This window comes from Podarcis raffonei, chromosome 8 (genome assembly GCF_027172205.1).
Source record: "Podarcis raffonei isolate rPodRaf1 chromosome 8, rPodRaf1.pri, whole genome shotgun sequence".
In the NCBI taxonomy this organism is placed as follows: Eukaryota; Metazoa; Chordata; class Lepidosauria; order Squamata; family Lacertidae; genus Podarcis; species Podarcis raffonei.
This window is the reverse complement of record NC_070609.1, coordinates 88,325,222-88,351,475: the sequence shown is the minus strand read 5'-3', so window position 1 is coordinate 88,351,475 and position 26,254 is coordinate 88,325,222. Positions and strand designations below refer to the sequence as shown.

At 43.8% G+C, this 26,254-nt stretch overlaps 1 protein-coding gene across 6 annotated transcripts; it reads right to left on the bottom strand.

Annotated features, from left to right (window-relative positions):
• Window positions 1-4,983: 4,983 nt before the first annotated feature.
• On the bottom strand, window positions 4,984-21,108 carry MXD1 (MAX dimerization protein 1). Of its 6 annotated transcripts, XM_053401402.1 has the most exons (8): window positions 20,824-21,104; window positions 19,256-19,355; window positions 16,212-16,241; window positions 13,694-13,747; window positions 11,656-11,730; window positions 10,625-10,739; window positions 9,989-10,148; window positions 4,984-9,874 (listed from the first exon to the last, which is right to left on the bottom strand). In XM_053401402.1, the coding sequence occupies exons 1-8, from the start codon at window positions 20,900-20,902 to the stop codon at window positions 9,684-9,686; spliced, it is 804 nt and encodes a 267-aa protein (XP_053257377.1). In that variant the 5' UTR covers window positions 20,903-21,104; the 3' UTR covers window positions 4,984-9,683. The 6 variants fall into 6 exon arrangements, with proteins under 6 accessions (XP_053257377.1, XP_053257373.1, XP_053257372.1 ...); XM_053401398.1 differs by lacking the exon at window positions 13,694-13,747 and having other exon boundaries at window positions 4,984-9,871; window positions 20,824-21,108; XM_053401397.1 differs by lacking the exon at window positions 13,694-13,747 and having other exon boundaries at window positions 20,824-21,101.
• Window positions 21,109-26,254: the final 5,146 nt, after the last annotated feature.

Sequence of the window (26,254 nt, the reverse complement as noted above, 5' to 3'; positions counted from 1 at the left end):
GCTTCTCCTGGCATCTCCTCCTCAGCTGCCCTTGGCTCTCTGCCTTACACTTTGAGTTTGCTTTCTGTAGACTTCCTTCTGACGTTAGCTTTCCCGATCCAGCTCAGCTGTCGTGACCCAGGTGGCTGACTGGCACCGACTGCACATAGGCAGGGGCTGGATCCTGCAGCAGAGCCCTCCCACCTGCAGACCTGTCCTGCAGCCCCAGGGCTGGATGGCCACAAGAGACACGCTCAGATATAGCCACCAGCCCAGGCACTGGACCATTTCATCCCCGAACAGCAAGCTGAGATGGCTTAGCCTGGTGCCAACACAGGATTTGGGACAGGATGGGATCAGCATGTCTGGGGGGAAATTCCAAAAATCTGTTTCAGAAACACAAGAAACTAACAGGGCGGTCCCCCCACTCCCAACCTAGTCCAGTGAGGGAACTAAACATGCTCACCAGCCAGGGAAAGTTGAGTGTGAGTTGGAATAGCTACAAAGAAATATGGTGGTGGGAAGCAAAGGAATAGACTCACCTGGAGAATAAGGCTGGCAGGCAGGAACCCTGAACAGGAGCTCTCCTGCTCTGCTTAAAGGTGAAAAGATTGTAGGAAGTTGCCTTGTACAGAGTCAGACTGCTGGTCCCTCCTGCTCAGTAGTGTCAACTTTGAGGGCAGTGGCTGTCTGGGTTTTCAGCCTCTCTTAGAGATGTGAGATTTGAATCTGGAACCTTCTGTGTGCAAAACTGATGCTTATCATGGAGTTAAGATTCCAGTCATGGTCCTGGATGAAGGACTGGTTTAAAGAGGAACACAGGAAGTGGTCTTCTGCCAAATGGGACTATTGGTCCACCCAGATCAGTGCCTACACAGACTGCCAGCAGCAGCTTTCCAGAATTTCACACAGGAAGCTCTCGCAGTCCCACCCGGAGATGCTGGGGACTGGATGAGAGTCAGTGGGGTGTAAGTGACCTGGGAGACCAAGGTCCGAATGCTCACTCAGCCATCAAGCTCACTGGGCTACCATGGGCCTCTCAGCTTAACCTCCCTCACAGGGCTGTTGTGGGGATTAAACAAGGATGGGGAGAACCATGTACACTACCTTGCACTCCTAGGAGAAAGGCTGGGGTACAAAAGCAATAAATAAACAGAATAAAATAAACTTGGGAGTGCCTGCGTGCAAGATGGACACATCCTTTTGACACAGGTGCCACAAGTTCAGTAGTACAAAAACTTAAAATGGAAGCTCCCGGGAGCAGGAACCTGCCTTCTGCTTATGCCAGTCTGTAAAACACCAAGTGCTGCTTTAAAACCAGTAAGATGACAGCAGGCCGTTGCTGTGCCACCGCCTTTTTAAAGCATAGGTCTCTGGATCATGGCCTTAAGTGCTCAAACCAGTCTTCCCCCGCCCCCTTTTCCTTCACAACAGCTGCTAAACCAAGAACTCGCCTCTCCACACAGATTGTTGCTCCTTACCCGGCACACCTCCCTGCCACGAACACCAAGTTCTGGACTTTTGCTTTGGCTCTTGCAGTGGGAAAAGAACAACAAATGGTTGGCCTGCCAACTTCAAGGCATTGTGAGCGACACTTCAAGCCTCACCACCGCTTTTGGAGCAAAACGAGACAGGGGAACCCTGTCAGGAAGGTTGTGATTTATGGCGTTGGCTAGTTGCCCATTAAGCACCAGGTAGCAAAAGTGAGGCACAGAGCATGCTGTTCTATCTGTATGGGCAGGGCAGTTGCTTCCAGAGATTACAGATCACCTCTCAGCACGTTCTTGCCTAGAACGAGCCACAATCTAAATCAATAAGCAGTCCTGGCCTTGCTTGGCAGCACTCTGGAGAGCAGAGCCAGTTTCAGGATTGGTTCTATTTTATTTTTTTGCATTTTGAAAACTTACATTTGATGCCACAAGCTTTCCTGTGCTTGTTCTCTGCTGATCTTTGTGGTTTTGCTTTAGTGCTAAATGATGTAACTCACCAGGTCCTCCAAGCAACACATGATTTGTGAGTTTCAGTTAATGCTAGGCTCCACATATTTTTTATACCAAAGCAAAAGGCACTAAGGTTCTGCACTTTGGGGCAACTGAAGTTCTGGAAGCCACCAGCTTTCATGTAAAGCGCTCCTGAGACTTGAAACTTATCACCCCATAGATTTATTAAACAAAGCTGCTGTGAAGTTGGAACGGGTTGTTTTGAGTATTTTGGTCATTTGTTGACAAAACATTGTCCAAAATCGGAAGACCTGTGGGCAGTCTCACAGGGTGGGGTTTTCCACAAAAGGCAGGGGTTTATCACAAAAAAATTGAGACATTTTCCCACTGCCCTTCAGGTTGATTGAGAGCTGATTTTGCCTGTTCATTTGACTTAGCTTTCGTAAGCAAAACTTAAGCAGCTTGCCACATTAATTTTACATGCTTAATTTTACAATAGCCAACAGTAAATTATATTACTGGCAAAGAGTCAGTGTGGCATCATGGTTAGTGTATCAGCTAAGGCATGAACTGGTGACCTTGGGCCAATCACTGTCACTCAGCCTAACCTACTTTACAGAGTTGTGGTTGAGGAGAAAATTGAGATGGGGAGAACCACTTGCACCACCCTGAACTCCTTGGCGAAAGAAGTAAGGTCCTGCCATACAGGGCTTAGCATCTATAGATACAGGAATCCAAGGAAGAGGGAGTATTTGCTGCAAAATAATTTGAATAGTATACTTCAGACTTCAGTCCACTGCCCAGCAAACCCCGCTGAACACTGCGAGGCTTACTTCTGAGTAAACATGCACAGGATTGCAATTAAGAGGTTTGAATGTTATGAACAAATTCAAATTTTTATTTGGAAGTTATTGAAAATATTTGACTGGTGGTGTAGCCAGTTTGCTACTAATTTTATGAAATGTGCAGTCCCCAAACCCAGGAAATTTTTAGCAGAAAATGATACCAGTGGAAAATTTCCCACATCCATAGTTAAAGTCAAGGTTTGCCCAGGCAGCAAATACATCACCACAGCACAGACTTGTTCCTTTGGAACTTTGCTGCTTTCAGTCTTGATTATTGAAGAGGTTATTGATTATTGTAGAACTAAATACAAAATATAGAAGAAGGCAACCAATATGATCAGGGGAGTGGAGCACCTTCTCTGTAAGGAAATGTTACTTTGGAAGTGTTTAAGTTCATAAAACGAAAAGGGGAGCCAAAGTGGGATCATTATAGAAGTTCATAATAAAACAATACATGGTGTGAGGAAAGTCCAGCCACAAACCTTTCTCTGCCTCTCAAGAACCCTAGAACTGTGAGCCATCAAATGAAGCTGATTGGCAGGAGATTCAGGAAGGAAGAGTATAATTTCATATGACACAAGGCTAACATATGGAATTCATTGCTGAGATATGACGACTGCCACTAGGCTTAGCTGGCTGTAAAGACAAGTTGGACAAGTCCATGAAACATAAGGCCACCAATGGCTTCAAGGCAGGATGGCTGCATATTCCACTTCCAGTTGCTGGGAAATGAGTGCCAGAGAGGGATGTTGCCTTTATGTTCTGTTTGTGGGCTTTCCAGAGGCAAAGAGGGTGCTGGACTAGATTTGTTCTGATATTCCTATGTTGCCTGATGTGCATGCAAGTGCTTAGGAGTTGGGACTCTGCAACAAAGCAGAAAAATGGGAGCATTTCCAGATAAAACAAGAAGAGTAAACTTACTTGTTTCTTTAGCAGGTTCCAGACTCCTTTCCAGCAACATCCGTTTGTGAGACCCAGAATCACATGTTCCTCAATGGCTCTGTCTCTGCATTCTTTGCATAAACCCATTCTCTAAAGCAGCACCTGCCCCTATTTTATTCTCACAACCATCTTGCAAGACAGATTGTTCCAAGTAAGTTTCATGCCCCAAGACTCTCCTTGGTTGGCAACTAGCTTGGCCAACAGCTGTTTGAGAATGGAGGCGGCACTATTTAGCCCAAAGGAGCCTGCTAGGAAGATCCAGTGCGGTAGCTAGTGGTACCTCAGATTAAGAACTTAATTCGTTCTGGAGGTCCGTTCTTAACCTGAGGTACCACTTTAGCTAATGGGGCCTTGCGCTGCTGCACCGCGATTTCTGTTCTTAACCCAAGGTACTATTTCTGGGTTAAGGTAAAGGTAAAGGGACCCCTGACCATTAGGTCCAGTCGTGGCCGACTCTGGGGTTGCGGCACTCATCTCGCTTTATTGGCCGAAGGAGCCGGCGTACAGCTTCCGGGTCACGTGGCCAGCATGACTAAGTCGCTTCTGGCGAACCAGAGCAGCGCATGGAAACGCCGTTTACCTTCCCGCTGGAGTGGTACCTATTTATCTACTTGCACTGATGTGCTTTTGAACTGCTAGGTTGATAGGAGCAGGGACCAAGCAATGGGAGCTCACCCCGTTGCGGGGATTTGAACCGCCAACCTTCTGATCGGCAAGTCCTAGGCCCTGTGGTTTAACCCACAGTGCCACCTGTGTCCCCATTTCTGGGTTAGCAGAATCTGTAACCTGAAGCGTCTGTAACCCGAGGTACCACTGTACTTTGTTCCTCCCACTTCCTTTGTCCTTGAGCTGACAGTTCACCAGATTTGGCCCAAGACCATAGCTCCTATTCTAGTCCCCAGTGCTGTGGAAGAGTCAGGCATCAACCAGCAGAATTCAGACAACTGGAGGAAATTATGGTTCCATACTATACTTTCCGCCTCTCTTCCCTTGCATGGCTCAGAGTAATTGATATAGTACTGTCAGTGGCCAAACATTAATCAGGTCCACATTTGCCATAGCATCAGCTCAAGTTCCCAGAATCTCAATGGGTCCTTAGTATGGGTGCTGCTGCTGGAAGCTAGGGCAAAAAAATGCTAGAAGTGGTTTTCAGACAGCTGCATGTTCCCTACAGACTGTGAAAAAAGATTTACTAGCTAGTTTCAAAATGATCTGAATGTCTTTATAAATGAATGAATAAGAGCTGCCTTTCAAGAAACACCCACACTGGAGCACTCTTTAATAATGAAATAATTTATTTTCTAACAGTTGAACAATACAGAAGTATACATATACACAGCAAGGTCTTCTAAAACATGTAATTTCTAAAAATGCATGTGCTAACTGTAATAAAAAGCACCATTATATGGTCTTGACACAGGATTTTTATGACATGGTATTTACATTAGGAACTGAACATCTGGAAACTGAATTCCTATTTTCTCCCTATCTGCTGCTCCCCTGTTTAGGCTGCATTTTTATTTGGAAGACTCCAAAACTAATGTCAAGAGTTCAAAAGCGCAAGTGTTGTTAAGAGCACCTATTTGAGGAAAGGTCAATCAAAAGAACAGCACAAAAATAAAGCCGAACTCCTCCAGATAGGCCAAATCTTCGGGCACTTCAGAAGGGAACAGGTATGTTTCAGTAAGCATATTTAAGCCGTCAAGCAGATGGCAGCCAAACAAGCTGACTTTAAGAGTTGTTCAACCAGACCACAATATTCAAAACAAACGGGTTTGCTATAGTCAATCTTTGTACAGAGACCCAGGAGCAGGGAAAGAGATTTTGTTTGCTCAGTAGTGTGTGGGGGGGTGTTTTTCCTCCAAACTAAGAGTGTCACTGATTCACATAGATGTTCCAAGAGCTTCAGGTGGTCATAATGTACAAAAACCAAACACTTGCCCTAACAAAGAATTAATAATAATAATAAACCCTCTTCAAATCAAAGCAGCAAAGGAGTAAGCAACACAGTATTTGTAATCAGGGGAGCAAACATAAACTAGGTATAGAAAGCAGAATTTGTCTCAATACAGTTAAGTGTCAAAACCTGAAATTTGTTACCAAGAGGGCAAAAGGAGGACTCAGAGTCCTAATATATTGCTAGAGCTTACACCAGATGCCCAGTTCACTCTAATTAGGCAGAGAGCACTTAAAGAAACAAACCTTCCCCATCATTCATCCCATCCTCCCAAAGAACATAGGGCTTCCTTCTAGTGGATTTGTAAGTGCTCCTGAAGAGAGAGAGCAACAAGACAAAAGAATGAGGGAGGGGGATAAGGGCGGGAGAGAAGTGCCATATTCTGAGAACAAAGTGCTAAAATGGCAGTTGGCAGAACTCAGCCTGCTAATGCCCAGAGCTCTGGAATCTTGCAAGAGGGTGGGAAAGTTTGTGGCACCTCACTGGACATCTCAAATAAGTGCTCAGCTTGAATCAAAAACAGGTATTCACACCAACCCTGGAAAAAAGTTCACAAGATGTGACTATCAGCACCTTGAAAGCTCTGCTTTATAAAAAACACAATACCATAATAAAAGTTCTGGGTGTTCAACACTCAGGAGAAAAGTTCATCAGGTACAGACAATACTTTTTAGGCTACTTCAGACTGTCACCCTGACATCCACATTTACTTCTGATCAGAAAGAGCAAAAAATTTGAATTTCCATTTCCAATCAAGTGCGCCCCACATTCGCTTCTGCACAGGCCGTTACTGAGTGCAACAGCGTTTAGTGCGACCTTTTTAACACATGCGGCTTCCAGCTGTAAACACAGGCACAGAAACAACCCCAGTTCCCCTTTAGTAATCTTCAAAATTAATGTATCTGCAGCTTATCGAGTCATAATGCTGGTGGATCAGTGAATTTGAGAGAAAGTCTGGCTAGACCATAATGTCACACTTCTATGGCCCAGCTTATACATCACCCAAGTGACATGGTTGCCACTCGCTACCCCTGTGGTTGTTCCCACACCACCTTGGCAGTGTATGAAACCTCTGCTCATGAAGTTGAGACAGGATAGATTAGTGCAGTTATGCACCACACCAGTGCTGCCTACCTGCAAGCACAGTACAAACCTCCCTCACCCTGTTGGCAGGAATTTCTAATAATGGGGGCCATGTATGCAACTGGGCCTATTTATCCATCCTTGAAGTGGGCACAACTATCTGAGGGATGGGCTGGGTGAATAGCAAAGAGCACCACAAAAGTTTGCAGCTGCTAAGGCCAGTCCTAGCCAAGGGATTTAAAGGTGTCCCTGGAGCCCACAGGACAATTTGTTTTACCTGCCCAGATGCTTCTGAAACCCCGCTCACCTCCTTAGGTTAGTTTTTTTTTTAACATTAGTGCATCATTTGCAAAGTTCAATTTTTCTGTACCATCAAAATTTTGAAAGGACCACATCCAAACAGTGCAAAGATTAATTACCGGTTCACAATAGGGACCAAAAAACCAAAACCCCAACCCCCCAAAACAAGAATCCCACAGTATTTTACTAAAAATACAACAGGCACAATCCACCAGGAATTTCTCCGGCTCAAAGTACACCAAAACAAAAGTGGCCACATACAACCATGGCTAAACTGCTACTTCCATGTGTGTATATATTTTTGTTGCTTGAGGCAGGAGGGAGAGAAAGAAGGGGTACTATCTAGGAGAAGTTAGAAGTGGATTGTGCCCAGTTATAATTAACTCATATAAAGGCACAACAATTAAAACACATTAGGCCGAATCCTTAAGACTCGTTACGTCTAAAGAAAAGTACACAAATTTGTAATTCAAATTTACCCCATCAAAATGCCCCCAAAATCTGAAGTTACTTTGAACCTTAAAGTGGCAACATGGAGTTGAATTTGTGAGGCAGTTTTATGCAACTCATTAACAAATATAGAAGCTCAAAGGTCTCAGGCAAGAAACATGTCGGAACAAAGGACCTCAAAGTGCAGCTACTCAACTTCTTTTAGTTTACAGGTTGGGAGCTAGCTCTCTGAAGGGTTTTCTGCTTCGATTCAAAGCCAGCTTATAAATGCAAGAAGGCCTCCAACAAATAGGAGTTCAGTGCAAGTCTGCTGGACACTTAAAATTCCAGCCTTTTTTTTTTTTTTTAAAGATAGCACACTCAAAAGAAATAGCTTTGGAGATCTTTAGCAATCCACTAGCCCCACTTCCCATCTTGAATTTTTTTTCCAAAGATAGCTTTAAGCTTCTTGAAGAAATCAAATGTAATTTTCATGTAGTTTAGAACTTGTGTCCTAGTGGATTTTGGCAGCTCAGGTCATGCAAGCAAGCATGAATTACATTTTGAAGCTAAATAAGCTACATAGCCCTTTTAGAGTGAAGTGACATGAAGTTGCTTAACTGGCTCTCAGGTATCCTCTAAGTGCTCGGGGACAGCAAGCTGTATACAAATAAATATTAAAAGTCCCTGGGAGTTAATGTTCAAAGCAAAGAGAATGGGACTAAGGAAATCTCACTCAGTGGACCATGAAATACAAAGTTTCCTAAACATCTATAAAAGCATAAAATCATAAGATTGTTATTACATTAAGTTTATATAAAAATGAATAAATACTATTCATAGACCACGTTATGTACATTTGTGTGTGCTCTAGTTAGTGGTTAGAATGCTGTTGGATGTGGGACACCAGAGACAGGGTGAGAAGCGGACAGAAAAGATAATAAAGTCAAACCTAAAATCCACATGCAAGTCACTTTTCTGAGGGCTACCAAATAATTTAAACAGGCAAAGGAGTGCTAGAATGCCAAGATGGCACCACAGAATTACTGTAATGCAGTCTCCTCAGTCATTAACTCAAAGCTAGCACAGCTAACTTTGTCACTCAGTTATTGCTGAATATTTTTTTAAGTAAACAGATTGGACTAGAACCAAGTATACAAATGAGGCATAATTCTTTTGTGCTAAAGGGATCGAGATCAGCTTTGTTCATCTCTCTGAGGTAGAAAGAATTGTCCCAGAGACAAGAAGGACTTAGCTAGAACTGCTGCTAGGAACAAAAGATAAATGCAGCTATCAATACAAAGACATCATCATAAAGATTGCACTGGAGTAGTTTAAAGTACCATTTGGTCTTTTGACACCAAAGATAATTGAGACGTCTTTAAGTAAAGGCATCCTACCAAGGTAATGAGCTAATAGTGAAAAGAACCCCACCCCATCAAGAGCCTACTGCACAATCCTATTCCTACTATATTTCTGCCAATGTTAGTTTTAGTCTGCCAGTTGCCTGTCTCAATCTTCGCCCTCTGGGACTAATGATGAGAAGGTGGCTCAGTGCTTATAATCCAAATGGAGCTTTGATTCAGTACTGGCAAGAGTGTCTCAGAGATTACTACATTACAACTACAATGACTTGGGACACTTCAGAATAACTTCTGAACAGTGGCTGGGACATTTCACTGCACAATTCCCTCACAGAAACTTGCAATGCTTCTTAAGTATGCTCTGCCAATTACCAGCTCTGAATGACAGAAACCACGAGTTCTTCCTATAAAGGTCATGTTTGAGGAATAGTGGCTAGTCTGGCTGTTTCGGACACCTTATATTATGCTCTCCCCTCCTCCCACCCCTATAGTGAAAAAGTTAATCTTGAACATTAAGCAACAGCAGCACAGGCAAAAAGTCTAAGTTGCTATTACTGCAACAATATTATTGGGTGCTTAGAAATTTGGTAGGAATGTTCAGTCTCATAGAGATGAGTTTACTGACAGAAAAGGGAAGCTAGTGGATGCCATCAGATGTGTGCTCCAGAGAGTAGCTTGTAACCCACAACCCTATGCACTGTTTTCAGACTTAGGCAAAGCAGATTTTGGTAATGTTGGTGGCACAAGAAGTTTACGTGCAAGAGAATTGTGGGACGGTCCAACATACTACCTAGTAAGATCCAACAAGGAAACAGCAATGGATGGAAAGAAAGCTACTGGCTCCTTATAGGCTGAGACAAGCCTTGAGATTGTTCTGCAGCTTTATTCTCTTAATGCCGGCGCTCGAATAGCCCTCATCACTGCAGACACTCTGCAAGCTTCCCCTTTCGTCCAAATCACTTGGGCTGCTGCTGCTGCTCCAGTCTAGGTCCCCCGTTAGGTAGTCTGTGCTTTCCACATCCACATCGATTTCTTCTGCAAAAGAAATGCAATGTTACTTGGGTAACAGACAGCATTCACTTCCTAAGAATGCAATTCCTATTTGGTCATGGAAGCAAGGAACCCAACTCAAACACCACCAGTACACACCTCTGTCTGAATCAGATCGATCAGAAGAAACAGTAGATCCTATACTGTCCATTCTTATTCGCTCAATACCCAGTTTCTCCAGCTGCCTTTTCAGGTGCCGCTGTTCTCGTTGCAACTGATCTATTTGGTGTACTGCTTTTCTGTCATAGTCTTCAAGTTTCTGTAGAACAAAACAGGTGTAGTATGATTCTTGTGCATTATGTGCAAAAGATAAAAGCCATTATATCAATTTATTATTATTTGCATATGAAAGTATGTCTAATGGCACTTCCCAAGCAATTTTAAGGCTGCGCCTCAGAGCTGTCCCCGGAGCTTGTATAAAATCATGTGGACCCTTCATCAGTGATGCGCAGGCATTGTCTTTGGCACCTGCTCATCAAGATTTACCTTCAAGTACCTGCCAAGACTTAATGTCTGTATGTATTCTTCCAATGTGGTACAATGCTGACTCAAAGATTATAATGTTTTGTCCTTTCTCGTACCATGCTGAAGCAGCCCTCTTCATTAGCGAGGAAACAATGTTCTTTAGGAATATGGCGTTATTTACTCCCTATCTCAGTTCCATGATATATTTGACAAACATAAAGTAATGAGCTTTTTTACATGGAGCTCTAGAGCCCAACCACTTCAACTCACCTTGATGTGCAATTTAGCTTTTGTAAGTAAACTTAGCGTGGTATGCCTACTGGATTCCGGTCCAAGAGGCACCAGCCCTTTGAGCTTCTCCAGACACAGTCGCAGATGAGCACGTCTGTTAACGAAGATACACACAGGTTGTTATGAGTGTAAGATCAACGATCTGGAAACATTCATCATGGGTACTTCTCTATTATATAACTAAGGAACTAGGATAAGTAATCATGAAGCTTAAAAAAGAGATGAAAAGCATGTTCATCGCTGTCTCAGGCCATTCTGAATTAGGTCTTTTGAAAGTTGGCTATGCCTGATTCAATACCCATTCTAAATGTCTAAAACAGGGGTAAAGAACTGCCAGGCCATAGTGGGCAAGCCAAGCTCTCCTGTCCCATGTCCAATGTGGGGCAGTAATATTGAGGCTGGGTCAAAAAAGGGGTTTACAGGTAGCTTTGAAGCTCAAGCACCAGCTGATTGTCAGGGCTTCAAAGTGCAGCACAAGACTCCTTTCAAGGTCCAACCACCTGCTGAGATCAGCTGCACTAGGGAGTTAAGATTCAGTTTCCTACCTGTAGTTTAAATGTACTTTGACATAACATATGCCATGAAGCTAGTCAATCTCAAAATAAAATACACCACAAAGTCATAAAGTGATGCAATTATAATTACACAACGCAAGATACCCACACATTTTAATTAAAACTAATTCCAGTTTTACCTTACCCAGTAATGTAGCAAAATTAGTTTCAGAGATAACTAACCACCACTGTTAAGTTGATCACCAGCATTTTAACTAGCTGTTGGAGACCTTGAGCTTTTCCATGTAATACTCTGTTTAGCTTTAGAATTTTTCAACTAAAGGCAAAAGCCTTTAAACTGAATGGTTTTAGTAAGCCTATTCATTAACTGTTGTCATTTTATTGCAGATACCCCCATGCAATATTCAAGCCTACTGGACTACTGGCATGTCTAACCAAGTACTATCTATTCTGACCATAAGCAGTTCACAAAGGTCTCTTTCCTGGTCCTACAACCTTTTAAATTCCCAGCTTCTGTGTGTACCCTTTTCTGCTACTCTTCCTTCCTTGCCTCTTCCCTTCAGCTCAGTCCTTCTCCATTCCTTAACCACATGGGACGAAAGAGAAAACAGATTTTTAAAACAAATTCACTCTAGCCTTCTATTCGGCTCCGGATTGATGACAAAATAAACAGTATGTGTATGAAGCAAGGGTGGGGAAGCTTTTTAGACTGGTGGGCCAGATTCCTCTATTTCCACACCACCATGCACCAACCTTGACAGGTGAGCAGATGCAGGTAGGTTGTTGCATCCATATGGTTGTCAGGCACTTGGGAACTGCAGCATAGAGGCCTTTGCCAGCTTCCCAGGCACTGAGCATACAGCTGGCAAAGCTGCTTTCTGCAAAGATTGGCTGCACAGCTGAGTTCTACACAGAGAACTCTGCTGCACAGCTGATCCAGCAAGCTTGAACTTCAACCCTGTTTTATGTTTTCCCTAATTTAGGCAGGGATCAGCTGCACAATAGGGTTCTCTATGGAGGAACTTGGTTGTGCTGCCAACCCGTCACATACGACCTCAGGTGTGCAGCAGATGGCCGTGGTTTGGGGGAAAACAGCTTAACAGGTCAAAATGGAATCCATGCTGGACCAAATTCAGCCAGTGGGCTGAAGGCTCCCTACTGATGTTTAAAATACTAGCTTGTGAAGAAAATAGTTCATGAAAGGAAATAAGGTTGGAAGAAACTCCCAGAGCACATTTCTCTGGAGGAAGTATATGGTTATGGTCCTTTTTTTTTTTTTACGCTGGTATTAAAAAGGAATTCCTGTCAGGCTGTACAAATGAAGCCCTTTGCAGAGGTGGGTGAAAAGAACAGAGAGCCTGCCTAAGGTAAGGGGAGAGTTGCATGGAACAGCCTTTTGGTGAAAGCCAGGAGCTGGGAAAACACAGTCCTGAAAGTTTTTGCTGAGGGAGATGGTGTTCTTTATGCTTACAAAATTATTGGGATTAGTCTTTACTTTTCAAACAAAAAAAGTGCTGGCAGTTAGGACTGTGGGGACAATAGGACCTCCTCCTTCAAGTCAAACTGCCACATACTTAGGGGCATTTTTAATACAACAATAAAAATAAAGAAAGCCCACAGGCTTGTAAAAATAATTGGTGGCTTACAAGCTGATCTGCCATTTGTAGAGTCCAGGTTGCAGCAATTACAATTTGCCCTCAATTAGTCCTATGCAATCCTAAGTAAAGATACATATTTGCTAAGTATACAAAAGTACTCTTAAGACCAGCACGGAACAGTATATATTTAATAAGCAAGAACTATGTTGTGAACCAGAATTTCATGGACACAACAAGGAAAGTTTCAGAAGTTCTTCAAATACAGTCTAGGTCAGGAGTAGCCAATGTGATGCCTTCCAGATTTAATTGCAATGACATCAAATCAATAAAGCAACAATAAAGTATTGCATTTTCAAAAAGAGCACTGATAAAATTTCCTTTCCCCCCTATCCAGATGGATAACCATAACATTTTATTTGGCTGCCAGAATTTTAACTGTTTAAGCCAGATGAGTCATCGTGCTTCCATTTTCAAAGCGCTACACTGACTTCCTAGTTGTTTCCAATTCAAGGAATTCCCTTTAAAGCTCTAAGTGCCTTCAGACCCAAATGCCTACAGGACAATGCCTTGAGACCCTTCGCAGAGGGCCTTCTTCCTTAGTGAAAGCGTATTATGTATGCACTAAGGACAGGGTAGTTTCTGTGCTGGTACCACACTCCTCTCCTCAGGGAGATATGACTGGTGTTGGCGTTACTATTTTTGGCATTACTATCTTTTCAGCACCAGTTTAACATATATTTGCTCAGGAGTTTGAAAGGCTTGTTATCCCAGTCTTCGTTTACTTTTTACAGTTCTCTTTGCCTCTCAATCTTTAAATCACTTGACAAATGTTTTATTATATTTGTATTATTATGTTCACTGTATGCTCCCTGGAATCCCTTGAAAGGCAGCCTACAGCTATTGTTAAAATAAAACAGACAGTAAGCACTATTTACTTGGTTACGTTGCAAGCAGTCTTCACAAATGCAACCTTGCTATTTGTAGACATGCTGTAAACACATTTAAAATTTAAACACTTACCGTATTTTTCGCCCCATAGGATGCACTGGCCCATAGGATGTACCAAGTTTTTTGGGGGGGAAATAAAGAAAAAAAATTATTTTCCCCCCCAGGCGCTTGTGGAGCCGGCAGCGGGGAGAAGCGCTCTTCTCCCCGCAGCCCGCCTTCAGACCAGGTCCGGGGACAGTGGGAAGACGCGCTGCGCCTCCCAGCTGTCCCCGGAGCTTGCGGGACCGGCAGCGGGGAGAAGTGCTCTTCTCCCCGCCGCCCGCCTTCAGATCAGGTCTGGGGACAGCGGGAAGACGCGCTGCGCCTCAGAGCTGTCCCCGGAGCTTGCGGGGCTGGCGCTGGGGCTCTCCTGAAGCCTGGAGAGCGAGAGGGGTCGGTGCACACCGACCCCTCTCGCTCTCTAGGCTTCAGCGAAAGCCTGCATTCGCCCCATAGGACGCACACACATTTCCCCTTCATTTTTGGAGGGGAAAAGGTGCGTCCTATAGGGCGAAAAATACGGTAATTTTCATTTATTCCATGGAAGAAAATAAAACACGTGCTTAACTTTTGTTATTGAATTTAAGTGTACAAAGTGCTTAACCATGACTAAATCATGCCCACATCATTTTAAATTGTAGTTCCTAAGATATCTTATTGGATCATGAGATTTACAGGCTGAGCTGGCGGAATTTCTCTGCTTCACTTTCTTTATTTTCCTTGGTAAATATTATGGGAGGCAATTTACTAAGCACTGCTGAATGAGTTTTCTATAGAAAATGATTTACAACACGCCTAATTTGGAACACAGACAAATGTTTACATGTTGTAGGCTACATTTACTAAAAAGGCCCAAACTGCTCTACAGTAAATGGCCTGAAGGACAACAGGGAATTTTTCCTAAAGCATTTTCTTCCTGGAAATCCAGTTCATGCTAACAATGATCAAAAGCTGAACATTTAAAACATAATGTATTGTTTCAATTCTATAATTTAAAAGATTGAAGATGTGCAGCCATTTAAATTCACTTTAGGTGCAAAGTGTTGTAACATGTTTAATCCCTTGTTGAAAGCGCCTGTGTAAAAAAACAGAATGATTTTTTGTCTGTGTAAAAAAATAATTTCATTCTTAAATGAAGTAGAAAAATGTCAAAATGAAGCCCATGGTGCATTTTAGAGAAATAGTAATAAGTAGTTTCCTATTTTCTAAGTTTCATTACCTTCTTTTCATAACCATTAACTCATCATTTGCCATATCCCAAATTAAGCTCCAGTTCTTACAAAAGATATGCAGCTAATTCCTAAAATGTTTCAGGAGAGGTTGTACCAAGATCCTTTTCTGTATAACATAGGAATTAGTCTAACATTCCAGCCTCACATGGTAAGTCTACCACACCAAGAAAACCATCTCAATTAAGCCACAACACTGTAACTAAGGTAGTAAGTGCCTCCAAAGAGTACTCTAGATGTCCTATTTGTGCCAACCCAGTTAGAGCAGCAATCACATGTATGGATGCCAAATTGACCTTAAACTTAGTCCAATATGATCCTTTGAACAGGTTATTGACTTTATAAATCAGTATTTCCCACATTCATTTACTAGTCTGAGAACTGTATGCAAGAAAAGTGGCAACAGGCAACCACAAACTAGTCCCTGCGGTGAAAGCCTTTTGAAGTACTGTGTGCCAGCTGGGAAATACAGACTGCAGACCCCCACTAGCACATGTGGTTGGAATGAAATCACACAGTTCCTAAGCAAACATCACTGGAGCAATAGCCCCTTTCTGAAGACCACGGAGGAGTAAAGCTGCTGAGAAGTTTTTCCTTCAGCAATATTTTTTTCTGAGACTTTGTCATTCGGAGAACCATCACTACCAACGTAATTATTTTCATAACAGACCCAATTACCTAAAGGTACTCAAACATAGAAAGGCTGAAGGACAGTTTTCAGAATCATTTCAATGTGGTTTGAGAATTCTGATTATAGTGGGGTGATTTGATGCATATGGCAAACAGAATGGCCCAAAGACAGTGCACGTGAGATTTTGCATTAAAGCCTTTCCACTCAGCAGCTCTTGCCACATGCACAATTCTGTATACAGTCGTACCTCCTTTTGCGTCTGGGATCCGTTCCAGAGCCCTGGATACTCGACAAAGCGCTGCTCTGCGCATGCGCAAAGCACGATTTGGTGCTTCTAAACGTGTGTGAGCGGCAAACCCAGAAGTAACCTGTTTCAGTACTTCTGGGTTTGCCATGGACATTTGACGAAATGGACCCTAAACGGGGCAGACTCAAAACAAGGTATGACTGTACTTCAAGCCACCACCCAGAAAAAAACAGCTTCCCCAAACTGGATTTTTAAGCTAAAAACACTGCTTTGATTCGCCTCATCAAATTACTATAAAATGTAAGACGCGACTACTGCTGTGATTAATAAAAATTTATAATGTCCATTTGAAGACTCACCTGTTCTTTTCCATTTCGTTGTGTGTTGATCTAAATAGAGAAAGAGGGGATTAATGTAACCATTTACACTTGTAAACCATGGAGTAAACATACCTTTGCAGGTTTCAAACCACTGTCAACAAGATGCAACTGTTTGTAACTGAATCCCAGGTCAGTAGGGATCTCCAACCAGGGACCACAGTTGCATTATGAATAAGATACAATCATGCCTGCCCGCTCCATGGATCTCACCATAAGGCGTGGCAAAATAATCTACTGAATGAATCACAACCACTTATTTTGCAAGACCCACAGTCTTTCTGAATCCAACTATACCCCAGAATACAGATTAAGAAAGAAATTTCCTGGACTATTTTAAAAGTCTTTCCTCCTCCTGTCCTGGGGTGGGGAACCATTGCTTTTAAGAGCGAGAAAAAAACTTTCCAGGAGAACTTGATAACATTTGATTACAACTAAAAAGAAATGCACATATTTAACCCATCCAAGTTACATGACTGCTCCTCTTAAAGCTTTTGAATAACTTGTGAATAATTTTGGATAACTTACCCAACATAACCATCACCATAATTTCATTTAAATAAGCATGTGAGAAGAGAACATATTATATACACTCTGCACATGATGTACTCATGAAGACAAAACTGCTAATGCACAACAAAAACATATTGCACAAACCCATGTATGTGGCCGTCAGGTGACACCCCCATGTGCCAAATCCTGGGGAAGACTGTTGTGTTTACTCGCATGAGAGGCTAGAAAAGTATTTCTTAAGTAGAAACCTTTGTTTTTAGTATGTTCTTTTTATTATTCTAAACATTACATTACAATTAAATAAAGGAAGAATAGAAATAATAAAAACACACATGCAAGAACAAATTAGAAGGGACAGCTGAATGAGACTCCAGAAGATTCCTAGCTCAGGTTAGGTTAGAGCGTGGTCAACTTGGTTAGAGCGTGTGCTGATAATGCCAAGGTTGCAGGTTCGATCCCCGTATGGGGGAGCTGCATATTCCTGCATTGCAGGGGGTTGGACTAAATGATCCTCGGGGTCCCTTCCAACTCTACAATTCTAAATCTTCCATATCTGATGCAACTGATGATCTAGCACCTAAATCGAATGGTATGCATACTTTCAAAGTAAAGTTCCACTACACACTCATCTTTAAAGCAGGAAAATGGGCTTACATGAAAATCATTGGAGGAAGAACCTATAAACTGAATTGATTAGCTTGCCAGAGACTCCTGAACTATATTTGAGCATATATTTTACTTGTCTCAACATAATTTTATACAAACAATACACTTCCCTGGAGAACTATATCTAATCTAAGGTTCACATTAAAAGGTAAACTAATAAAGCTGGGGCAAGGGGGAAGAAGAGTTAACACTGAAACTTCATCTTCCACTTTCCATACCATTCCCAAATGGCAGAACATCATGTACTTATCTCAAGACCACTAACCACTGGCACAGCAGGGTAATTTAAGGATAAAGCTTTAACTGGGTACTTCCTGCTTCTAAGGCATGCAGTGACATAAAGGCAGCCTGAATCTCCAGATATGTAAACAGAAATCTAAAACAAATGTTAGCAAGCCAATGGTTAAATCAACTGGGCCTTAAAAAAGATTATCATACTTCAATAAGAACTTCTGAAATGAGGGTTGCCATATTTTGAAGAGCAAAAAAGAAGACACATTTGCCAACTTCTACTTTTATCACTATGACAACTCTCATTTTACATACCCATGAAAAGGACACATGGCAATCCTAAACTGCCCAGTTCATCAATGTCCAAGGAACTTAAATCTGCCATTATCTAGCAGAATTGTAATAGAGTAGTGGTTTTGTTCCAACAGACTTTGGCTTTCCACACCAAGATGTTATAATACTGACACTGTTATAATACTGACCCTCACTGTTAAGATTATTTTATCTGCCAACATTAACTGTTTTGCTTTTCTATATTTTATATGGTTGTTTTGACATGCTGCGAGTCACCCTGATTGCTGTTTTAGGGATAAAGGATGGGACATAAATATGCCTAATAAACACATCTTGTATTATATAGCAGTCTTGAATACTTACTACAAATACCCCATAGGCAGATAATCATTTTGTGCACAAAATTAAGGAACTGGTGCAAAAACCTAGATCCGTATGATTGTACTTATGCAAGAGAAGCAGCATATTTATGCAGAAGTAAACCCCATTTGAACAGCAGCCTTTACTCTTTAATAATTGTGCTCAGGATTATAACAAGTGTGGGGAAACTCTGGTCTCCTAAACTACAGCTGCCATCATTCCTGGCTACTGACCATCCTTTCTAGGCCTGATGGAAGTTGGGAGTTCTGAAACATTTGGAGGGCCAAAAGTGCCTCACCCCTGGATTACAGCTGTTAATGGGTTTTCAAATTTCACTGGCTTCAGATAAGCACTCTTCCAAATCTATTCTAAATTTCTTAGAAAACTTGGCTTCCAGAAATCTAAACTGGCACTGAAATGTGTGTGGCGTTTCCTGCAAATTTAAATTGAGTATTTAGACTGATTAAGTGCCTTTTTTTCTAAAAACGTGTCTCAAAATCCTTAGAATGAAGCACACCCAACTCAAGATGAAGGATGTTTTAAATTTGAATTTAATTTAAATTTTTGACAAATACTTCTTCAGATATTCCAACTGCAGCATTACAGTACAGTATATTGGTTCAGAGGCCAGTGTAAACATTGACAGGAAACAAAAGTGAAACTGTCATGCCCTTTTGATCACAAACATGAAAACTTTTACACAATACAATCTACAACTTGACTTAAACTGTAATCCTAACCCTGTCTACTCAGAAGGAAATCCTAATTAACTCTATGGGGCTTACTCCCAGGCAAGTAGGGTTAGGACTACACCGTAACCTTTTAATTAAGGCTAATATCCTTGTAATTAGCACGTGCCCAATGTACTCATCATGCCTCTGCTGTAGTTGCTTTAGAAGTGACTGAGTTATGTGCATGGCTCACCCTGCAAGACAAAGGCAGAACACTCAGTTTTTCCTTACCTGCTACTACTACTATTTTTCTTAGATTTGTTTCTTCGTTTTAAGGCGTCTCTATCCTTGCTGCTGTAGGGTAACATGGAAGCATAGCCATGCTCAGCTTCTGTGGGGGAAACAATTATTCATCCCATTATTAACTCAAAACAAAACAACTCGTTTATGTTCACTGGCAGATATAACTAAATACTTCATCTCCTGACATTCAGTGCACGTTCTCTTTCAAATTAATCCCATCCACAGGATTTCACATGCCATGAAAGCTGAATTCAAAACACCCCTCACTCACAAATTCACTAGATGGCTAGCCTCAGTCAAGTCTGTATTCTCTTTGTCTCAGCATTCTTAAGTGCAGTATGTTAACATCATATCTTACAAGCCTGGTATAAAGAATACACAAATAGTGTACAGGAAGTACTGGTACTTTGAATGCTTGAAATGCACCAATTATTATGATGCGTAATCAATAATGTCTCAGTTGTGGGTGGGGGTGACAAGAGATTATCAACACTTGAGCACAGCGATACTCCCCCCCCCCCCATTTCCCAGAGAAGATGTAACAAGAGTTTTGTAAAGGCTATTTGGAATTTACAAATGGGTAATGCCTTCAGACTCAGGCAAGGGCACAGCAGCTTTCCATCTCGACAGTTTCAGCACTTGACCTCGATCGTCATTTCCTTCTACAGTCCAGGCCCCCGTTAGGGTTAAAAGCGGAGCGAGTGGGTGAAGAATAGCAGGGCACACCCCAACAACAGGGCCCGCTCCCCCAAACTGATTTGTGTGTGCCGGCTTCAGCCGCTTTGTTTATTTATTTGTCGCCATGGATGTTCTTGTTCAATACCTTCGAGAGGCTTTGTCACACATTCAATGGGGTAAAATACAAGGGGCGCGCGATTTATCCACACGATCGGAAGGGGGGCGCGTGGTAGATTTTTATAGCCCCACAACCTGCCCCCGCCGCCCCCCCCCCCGCCACGCTAAGTGGGAAGAGGAGGCGGCGGCGGCTGGGAGGGAGGAGCGAGCAAGAGAAAAGGCAAAGCTGGATCAGAAGGGAATCCGGGGCTCCCTCCCTAGTGAACAGGCTCAGAAGAAAGGAAATCTACGGAGGAGGAGGAGGAGGAAGCAGCCAGGCCGTTCGCCCCCCCCCCCCGCGCGCCTTTCGGGCTTATTTTTAGCCCCCTCCTCCTCGCGCGGCGGAGCCTTTCCGGCGGTTCCCATTTTCGCTTTAAAGGCCCGAGTTGTTTACTCTTTTCCTCCGGGGGGATGGGAAGAAGGGAAGGCGGAGATCGGGCCGAAGGAGGGAGGGAGAAGCGGAGAAAAACACACGTACTAATAACAACGCGGAAGGAAGGAAGGGGGGGTCGGCGTCGCCCCTCCCCCTTCTTCTCCAGCCTCCCGAGGGGAGCGAGAGCAACAAAAAAACAACGGCGGCGGCGGCGGCATCCCGGAGGAAGCCTCGCTGTCACCGGGGCGGCCGGCTGCTCTCCCTCAGCGCGGCCCGAGCCCCCGCCGCCAGACGGGAGAGCGAGCGAGCGGTGAAGGCGACAGGCCCCGAGAGAAGCTGGCAGGCCTACCTCGCTCCCTCCGCTCCAGGAACTCGGCCGCCTCCAGCAGCATCTGGATGTTTTCGCACACTTGGGCGGCCGCCGCCATTTTGCCGGCTGCTTGGTCCTGCCGCCGCCGCCGGAGCCCTCGACGCCGACGACACCGCCACAGAGTCAGCCGCAGCAGCCAGGACTCTCTTCTTCCGCCGCCTCCGTCCAGCGCCCGGAGCCCGACTGTGTGTGTTTACCCCACCTCGCAGCCTGACAGACTCGCCGCAACCAACCCCTCCCTCCGCAGCCCAACCCGCTGCCCCCGGAGCGCGGCGCCCATTGGGCGGCCGTGGCCCGGCTCCGCCCCTGCCGCTGCCCGATTGGCCCTCAGCTAGGCAGAGTGGAAAGGGGAAAATAAGCGGCCAGCCACGCCCTGCTCGCTCGGCATTGGCCGCCTCTGCTCCTGAGCCCGCCTTGATCTAGGCCGAGGTTTCTCGCCTCTGGTTGGCTCGCCGAGCCGAAATGGCCGCCCCTAATTCAGATCTAGTGTCTAATTGGACAAGCCCTAGAGGCACGTCCCATTCGACGGTGCTATAGCAGCGCCTTTCCTTTGCACGGGCGCCCCATTGGTCAGGGCTACCAAAATGACGTTTTACGCTAACTCCCGTAGGCCCAATCCAGGCTGCTCTGCCTTCTAACCCCGTTCGAGCCTTCCTTTTTGATTGGTCAGTGCTGCCCACGGCCCCCTCCCCTTCGCTTATTGTGTTGACTTCTAGCGTTCCGCCCCGCCCACTAGCCACGCGTCTTTGCCATTATTTCTTGTCCAATCAGTTTGGGGAAGGAGGTGGAGGGGGCACTATGAGGCCCAGGCCTAGTTAGCTCTGCTGGCTAGAGCAGAGGAAGGCCTCAAGCCTAGGCTTGGTGCAAGGAGGCGGCGAGCGTGGCAGGCGCAGGCACGGCGAGGAGAAGGAGGCGGCATTTGTTTGTGTGTAGGTGATCAAAACAAGGCAGTCTCTGCCCCTGCAGGCTTACAGTCTTTTTATTTTGATTGAGAGAGAGACGGAAAACGCAGGAGGAAAACAAAAACTCAGTCACTATTTCCTATACTGACAAGCTGGCACAGTTCAGGGAGCACCAGGAGGAGGTGCCTGATGGAGCTGAGCCTCCTGCAAAGCTGATGGAATGAGCCTTTTGCTCCCTACCTCTCCCAGTGGGACAGCCTGATGGAATTGCCACCACCAGGTGACAGTTGAGGGGGGAGAAGGCCTGGTGGAGCTCCCCCTTCCACCACATACCCCTTTGCCTCCTAAAAAGAAAAGGCAGCCACCTTGAGCTATAGGGAAACGCACCCAAGACATCAGTTATATTAGGGCATTCTACTTTTGCTGGATCGGGTTGGCACCCCATCTAGCCCAGCATCCCGTATTAATATATATATCACCACCATCTATATCCTCACCTTCTCTCCAAACACTCAAAGCAGCTTACAGATAGAATAGAAAAAGCTAAAAACGTAGAAAACAAATCATTTAAAAGTATTTAAACACTGAGAATTAATATATATACCAAAATATCTATTAAAAGTATAGACAACAATAGTAACACTAAAAAACAAAAACAAAAAATACCCAGTCCTGTACTTACAGTGGCCAACTGGGTGCCTGTGGTAAACCATGTATGTGAAATTAAGATTGTTTTTAAACCTGACATACTCACTTTATTATTATTATTATTACTACCATCGTCGTCATATATCTTTCCTTTCACCAAGACTGGGACTCAAAGTGGCTTACAAAATTAAAACAAATATAAAATACAAAAGCTAAAGACATATAAAAGCTAATAGTTAAAATTAAACTCCAGCAGAATAAAAACAATATAAAAAATAATCCATTACAAATAAAAGCAGCAATGCACTATCAGAAGTCCTTTTCTTAAAGAACAGTCAGTCCACAGGGGCCTGCTGAAATAAAGCAGTCTTCTACCGGTGGAAGTTCCAAAGTCTGGCAGCAGACCTCCATATCCCCACCCTGCTTGCGAGGGTGGTGGGACCAAGAGAATGGCCTCCTCTGAAGGTCTCAGAGCCCAGCAAGTTTGTATGGAAGACAGACATTCATACAGGGAACAACTGTTTTGTGCATGTTCAAAGCACATGGAACCGTGCATGCAAATACCATCCTCAGATCAGGAAGAGGGTGCAATGGGCGCGTAACAGGGCAGGTTTATGCACGCTCCACTAATGTGCGCAATAATCTGGAAAGCAACCTCAGCACAAATCAAGGGTTGCCTGCATAAGCATTTGCCATTTTACTGCCCATTCACTCAGTTTTGAGGTCCTTTTGGAGCTCTTCACAATCTTTTGTTTTAATCACTCTGAACATTTTGGTGTCATCAGCAAACTTGGCCACCACAATTCTCACCCTCACCTCTGGATCCTTCATGAACAAGTTAAAAAGCACAGGTCCCAAAAATGAGCCATGGAGGATGTAAGATGAAGTGGCAGCCTCTACAAAAAACAGTTATAACCTCAAAACTACCTGGGGGTACAACACTTCAGCCTTCCAGGAAATTCTGTAAGTGACCTTAAGGTAACCCAAAATAGAACAAAGGAACTTCAATCAAAGACCACATGAAACTGCTGGAAAGGGTAAGGAGTTCAGTATTATCACTTGGACTGAATTCAGGCAAAGCATTTTCTTAAACATAACTACAGGCAACATGTGCGACTGTGCATGCGCACATTGTTTTTGGACCCAAAAAGGGCATAACGGGGGTGGGGTGGGGCTTATGCACACAATGACCCAGAATGCAACCCCCACGCAAATCAGGGGTTGCCTGTACATGTCTTGGCTTACTGATGCCAGGGTGCCTGTGTCATGACCAACAACCATTTTGTGAATGAGAACCCCACTTTCCCCTCAACCCCACTGCTTACAACTCCCATCACATCACCACCTTATGTAGCCTGTAACACAGTGTATTGCATGCATCTGAAGAACCATAGTAAATGTATCTCAAGGGTCTCTGGTGTTTTCTCTGTAAGGTAGGAGGGATGGGGAACCTCTCTTAGGCACACCACGCAGCCTCATTCCCTTCCTGGGCCTACATGCCAGAGGCAAAAGTTAGTGGAGCAAAAAGTGTACAGTGCACATTAATACAGTAGACTAGTTACTGCACACCCAGTATCCTCTGTGCAGGCAAAAAAGCAAGATTGGACTTGAAGGATACATTCCCTTCAGAGTCCAACGCAGGGCTGGCGAGGGACGTGGCATGAGGAGGACCAGATAGAGAAGCTGCCTTTCACCACTCTGCCCTATGATCTGAGGTTCCCCATAGCTACCCTAAGAAGCAAACCTTTGAGGACAGTCTCTAAGAGGGCCAGAGAATCTTTGTATGTAGGAGACAAAAAGTAAGGAACTTAATGCACTGCTAAGAAAACTATGGACTACATTTGAGCTTGTTTACCTGCATCAAGTATGACAACTGCATAATCCAATGGTTGCCAGAATCTAGTTACTGAACACAGAATTCAAAAACTGATCACCAATGCCTAATGGGTCATTATAGAGGGAGTGCCAACTTGGCCCCGCAACCGTGAGTGCCCAGGGCTGTGGGTGCCATGCAGCATGCAAGGCCCTGGCACTGAAATTTGTGGGTGCCTGGCCCCTTCATAGGGAATTTTGTGGGTGCCCCAGGGAGTTGGCACCTATGCAGAGTCATGTCCCTGCTTTGTTTATGAAAGCAGTAGATGTAGCTTATTAACAATTAATTCTGCCTGTTTGTTGTTTTTTAAAATGTCTGTCCTACTCAGTTTTTACTTGCTCACTCTAGAAGCAGTCTCTAGCATTTATTAACAGGTGCCAAATCGGATGTTACTCTAATCCTAGCCAAACATTTTAGGCAAATCAGAGTGTCTTGCAGGGTCCCCCTTTGCTTTAAACACTTTGTTTGCAATGACAAATGTGTTAGGTGGGATGGATGGGGTTGTAGGTGGCTGAGAGAATACACTTCAAAGGAGACACAACACAACACCACATCTCCCACAGCATGATCACATGGGTGCTTACTTCAGAAGTCATTTCCATTGTACCAGGGGGTTTACATGAACATAAGCATCAGATTTTAGTTCCAGTGCTACAAATGTTGACCTCCTTTTGATATTAGATTCTTGCTTGAGGCTTGTCATTATTTACTTTGGATTGATGCAGAAACCTTTATTTATATGACCTCACCAATTGGGAAGTGGGAGAAGATTTGAGATGCCCAGCTGAAAGAGAAGCAACGCAAAGCAGCCTTTATAATATCTACCAATTACTCAAGTAGTTTTAAATCAAACTGCAGTCCAGAGCTGCCTCATAATTAAATTTCATTTCCAGAGAGAGGTGTGTGTGTGTGTGTGTGTGTGTGTGTGTGTGTGTACGTGTACGCACACATTTTGACTCCCTGCACTGTTTGTTTTATCTTCATATTATTCTCTCAGATAATCTTACGCAAGTGACACCCACTTGGACTGTGTGCTAGCAACATCCTGTTCACTTCAGAACTCTGTATGTACTTGTGTGTGGGAGGAATAAATCCCATTGCCATTCTAGGTCAAAGGAAGTTGACCATAAGATTTTAATTTGAGCTGCACCTATCAAATTAGTTGTGCAGCAGCAAAGCTGCTGGAATCATTTATGCAGCCCAATCCCTAATCTCAGTGTTAAGTAATTCAGTGGGTCCTATACCAAATTAAGTATGCAAACATTTGCAGCCTTAAAGTGTACATTCTAGCTATGTCCTGGTAGTAGCCTCTATGGTCAAGACCATCCCAAGATGGGAAACCGCCCCCCAAGGGGCAGTTCCTTCCACTTACATGTTGCATAATTCATTAGGAACACACAACTCCTGTTCATTTTGTCACAAAGTGAGTGATGTCAGCTATGCGTGCTTCCCGTACCCCCATAAAACCAAGTCATCTTGTTTCATTTTGCTTGACAGTCAGAGAATTATAAAATGGTAGAGTTGGAAGGAACTGCAAGGATCACCTAGACTAACCCCCTGCAATGCAGGAATCTTTTGCTCAATGTGGTGCTCAAACCCACAAACCCTGAGATTGAGAGTCTCATGCTGGACCAACTGAGCTACTCTGGCTCTGCCAGTAGGCACGACAGCATCTCATCAGCCACACCAACTTCTGGTGATGATGTACACATTGAGTGTACTCCAAAACAGAAGGAGCAGGTACCACAAGAGGGGCAAACAAGTACTCTGTGCTTCATGTGAAGTGTACTCCGATGCCACTGGAGACAAGGGAAAGCATCCAACACAACTAGCAAGTTACTGTGGATGTTAGCTTCTACTCTGAACTGCTTTTAAGGGATGGCATCATGGAGGCTGGGGTCAATGACTATTTGCTATGACAGCTAATGGAACCTCCATGCCAACGAGACTCCGAGAAAGGGGCAGCCAGAATTATCGTGTTCTGCAT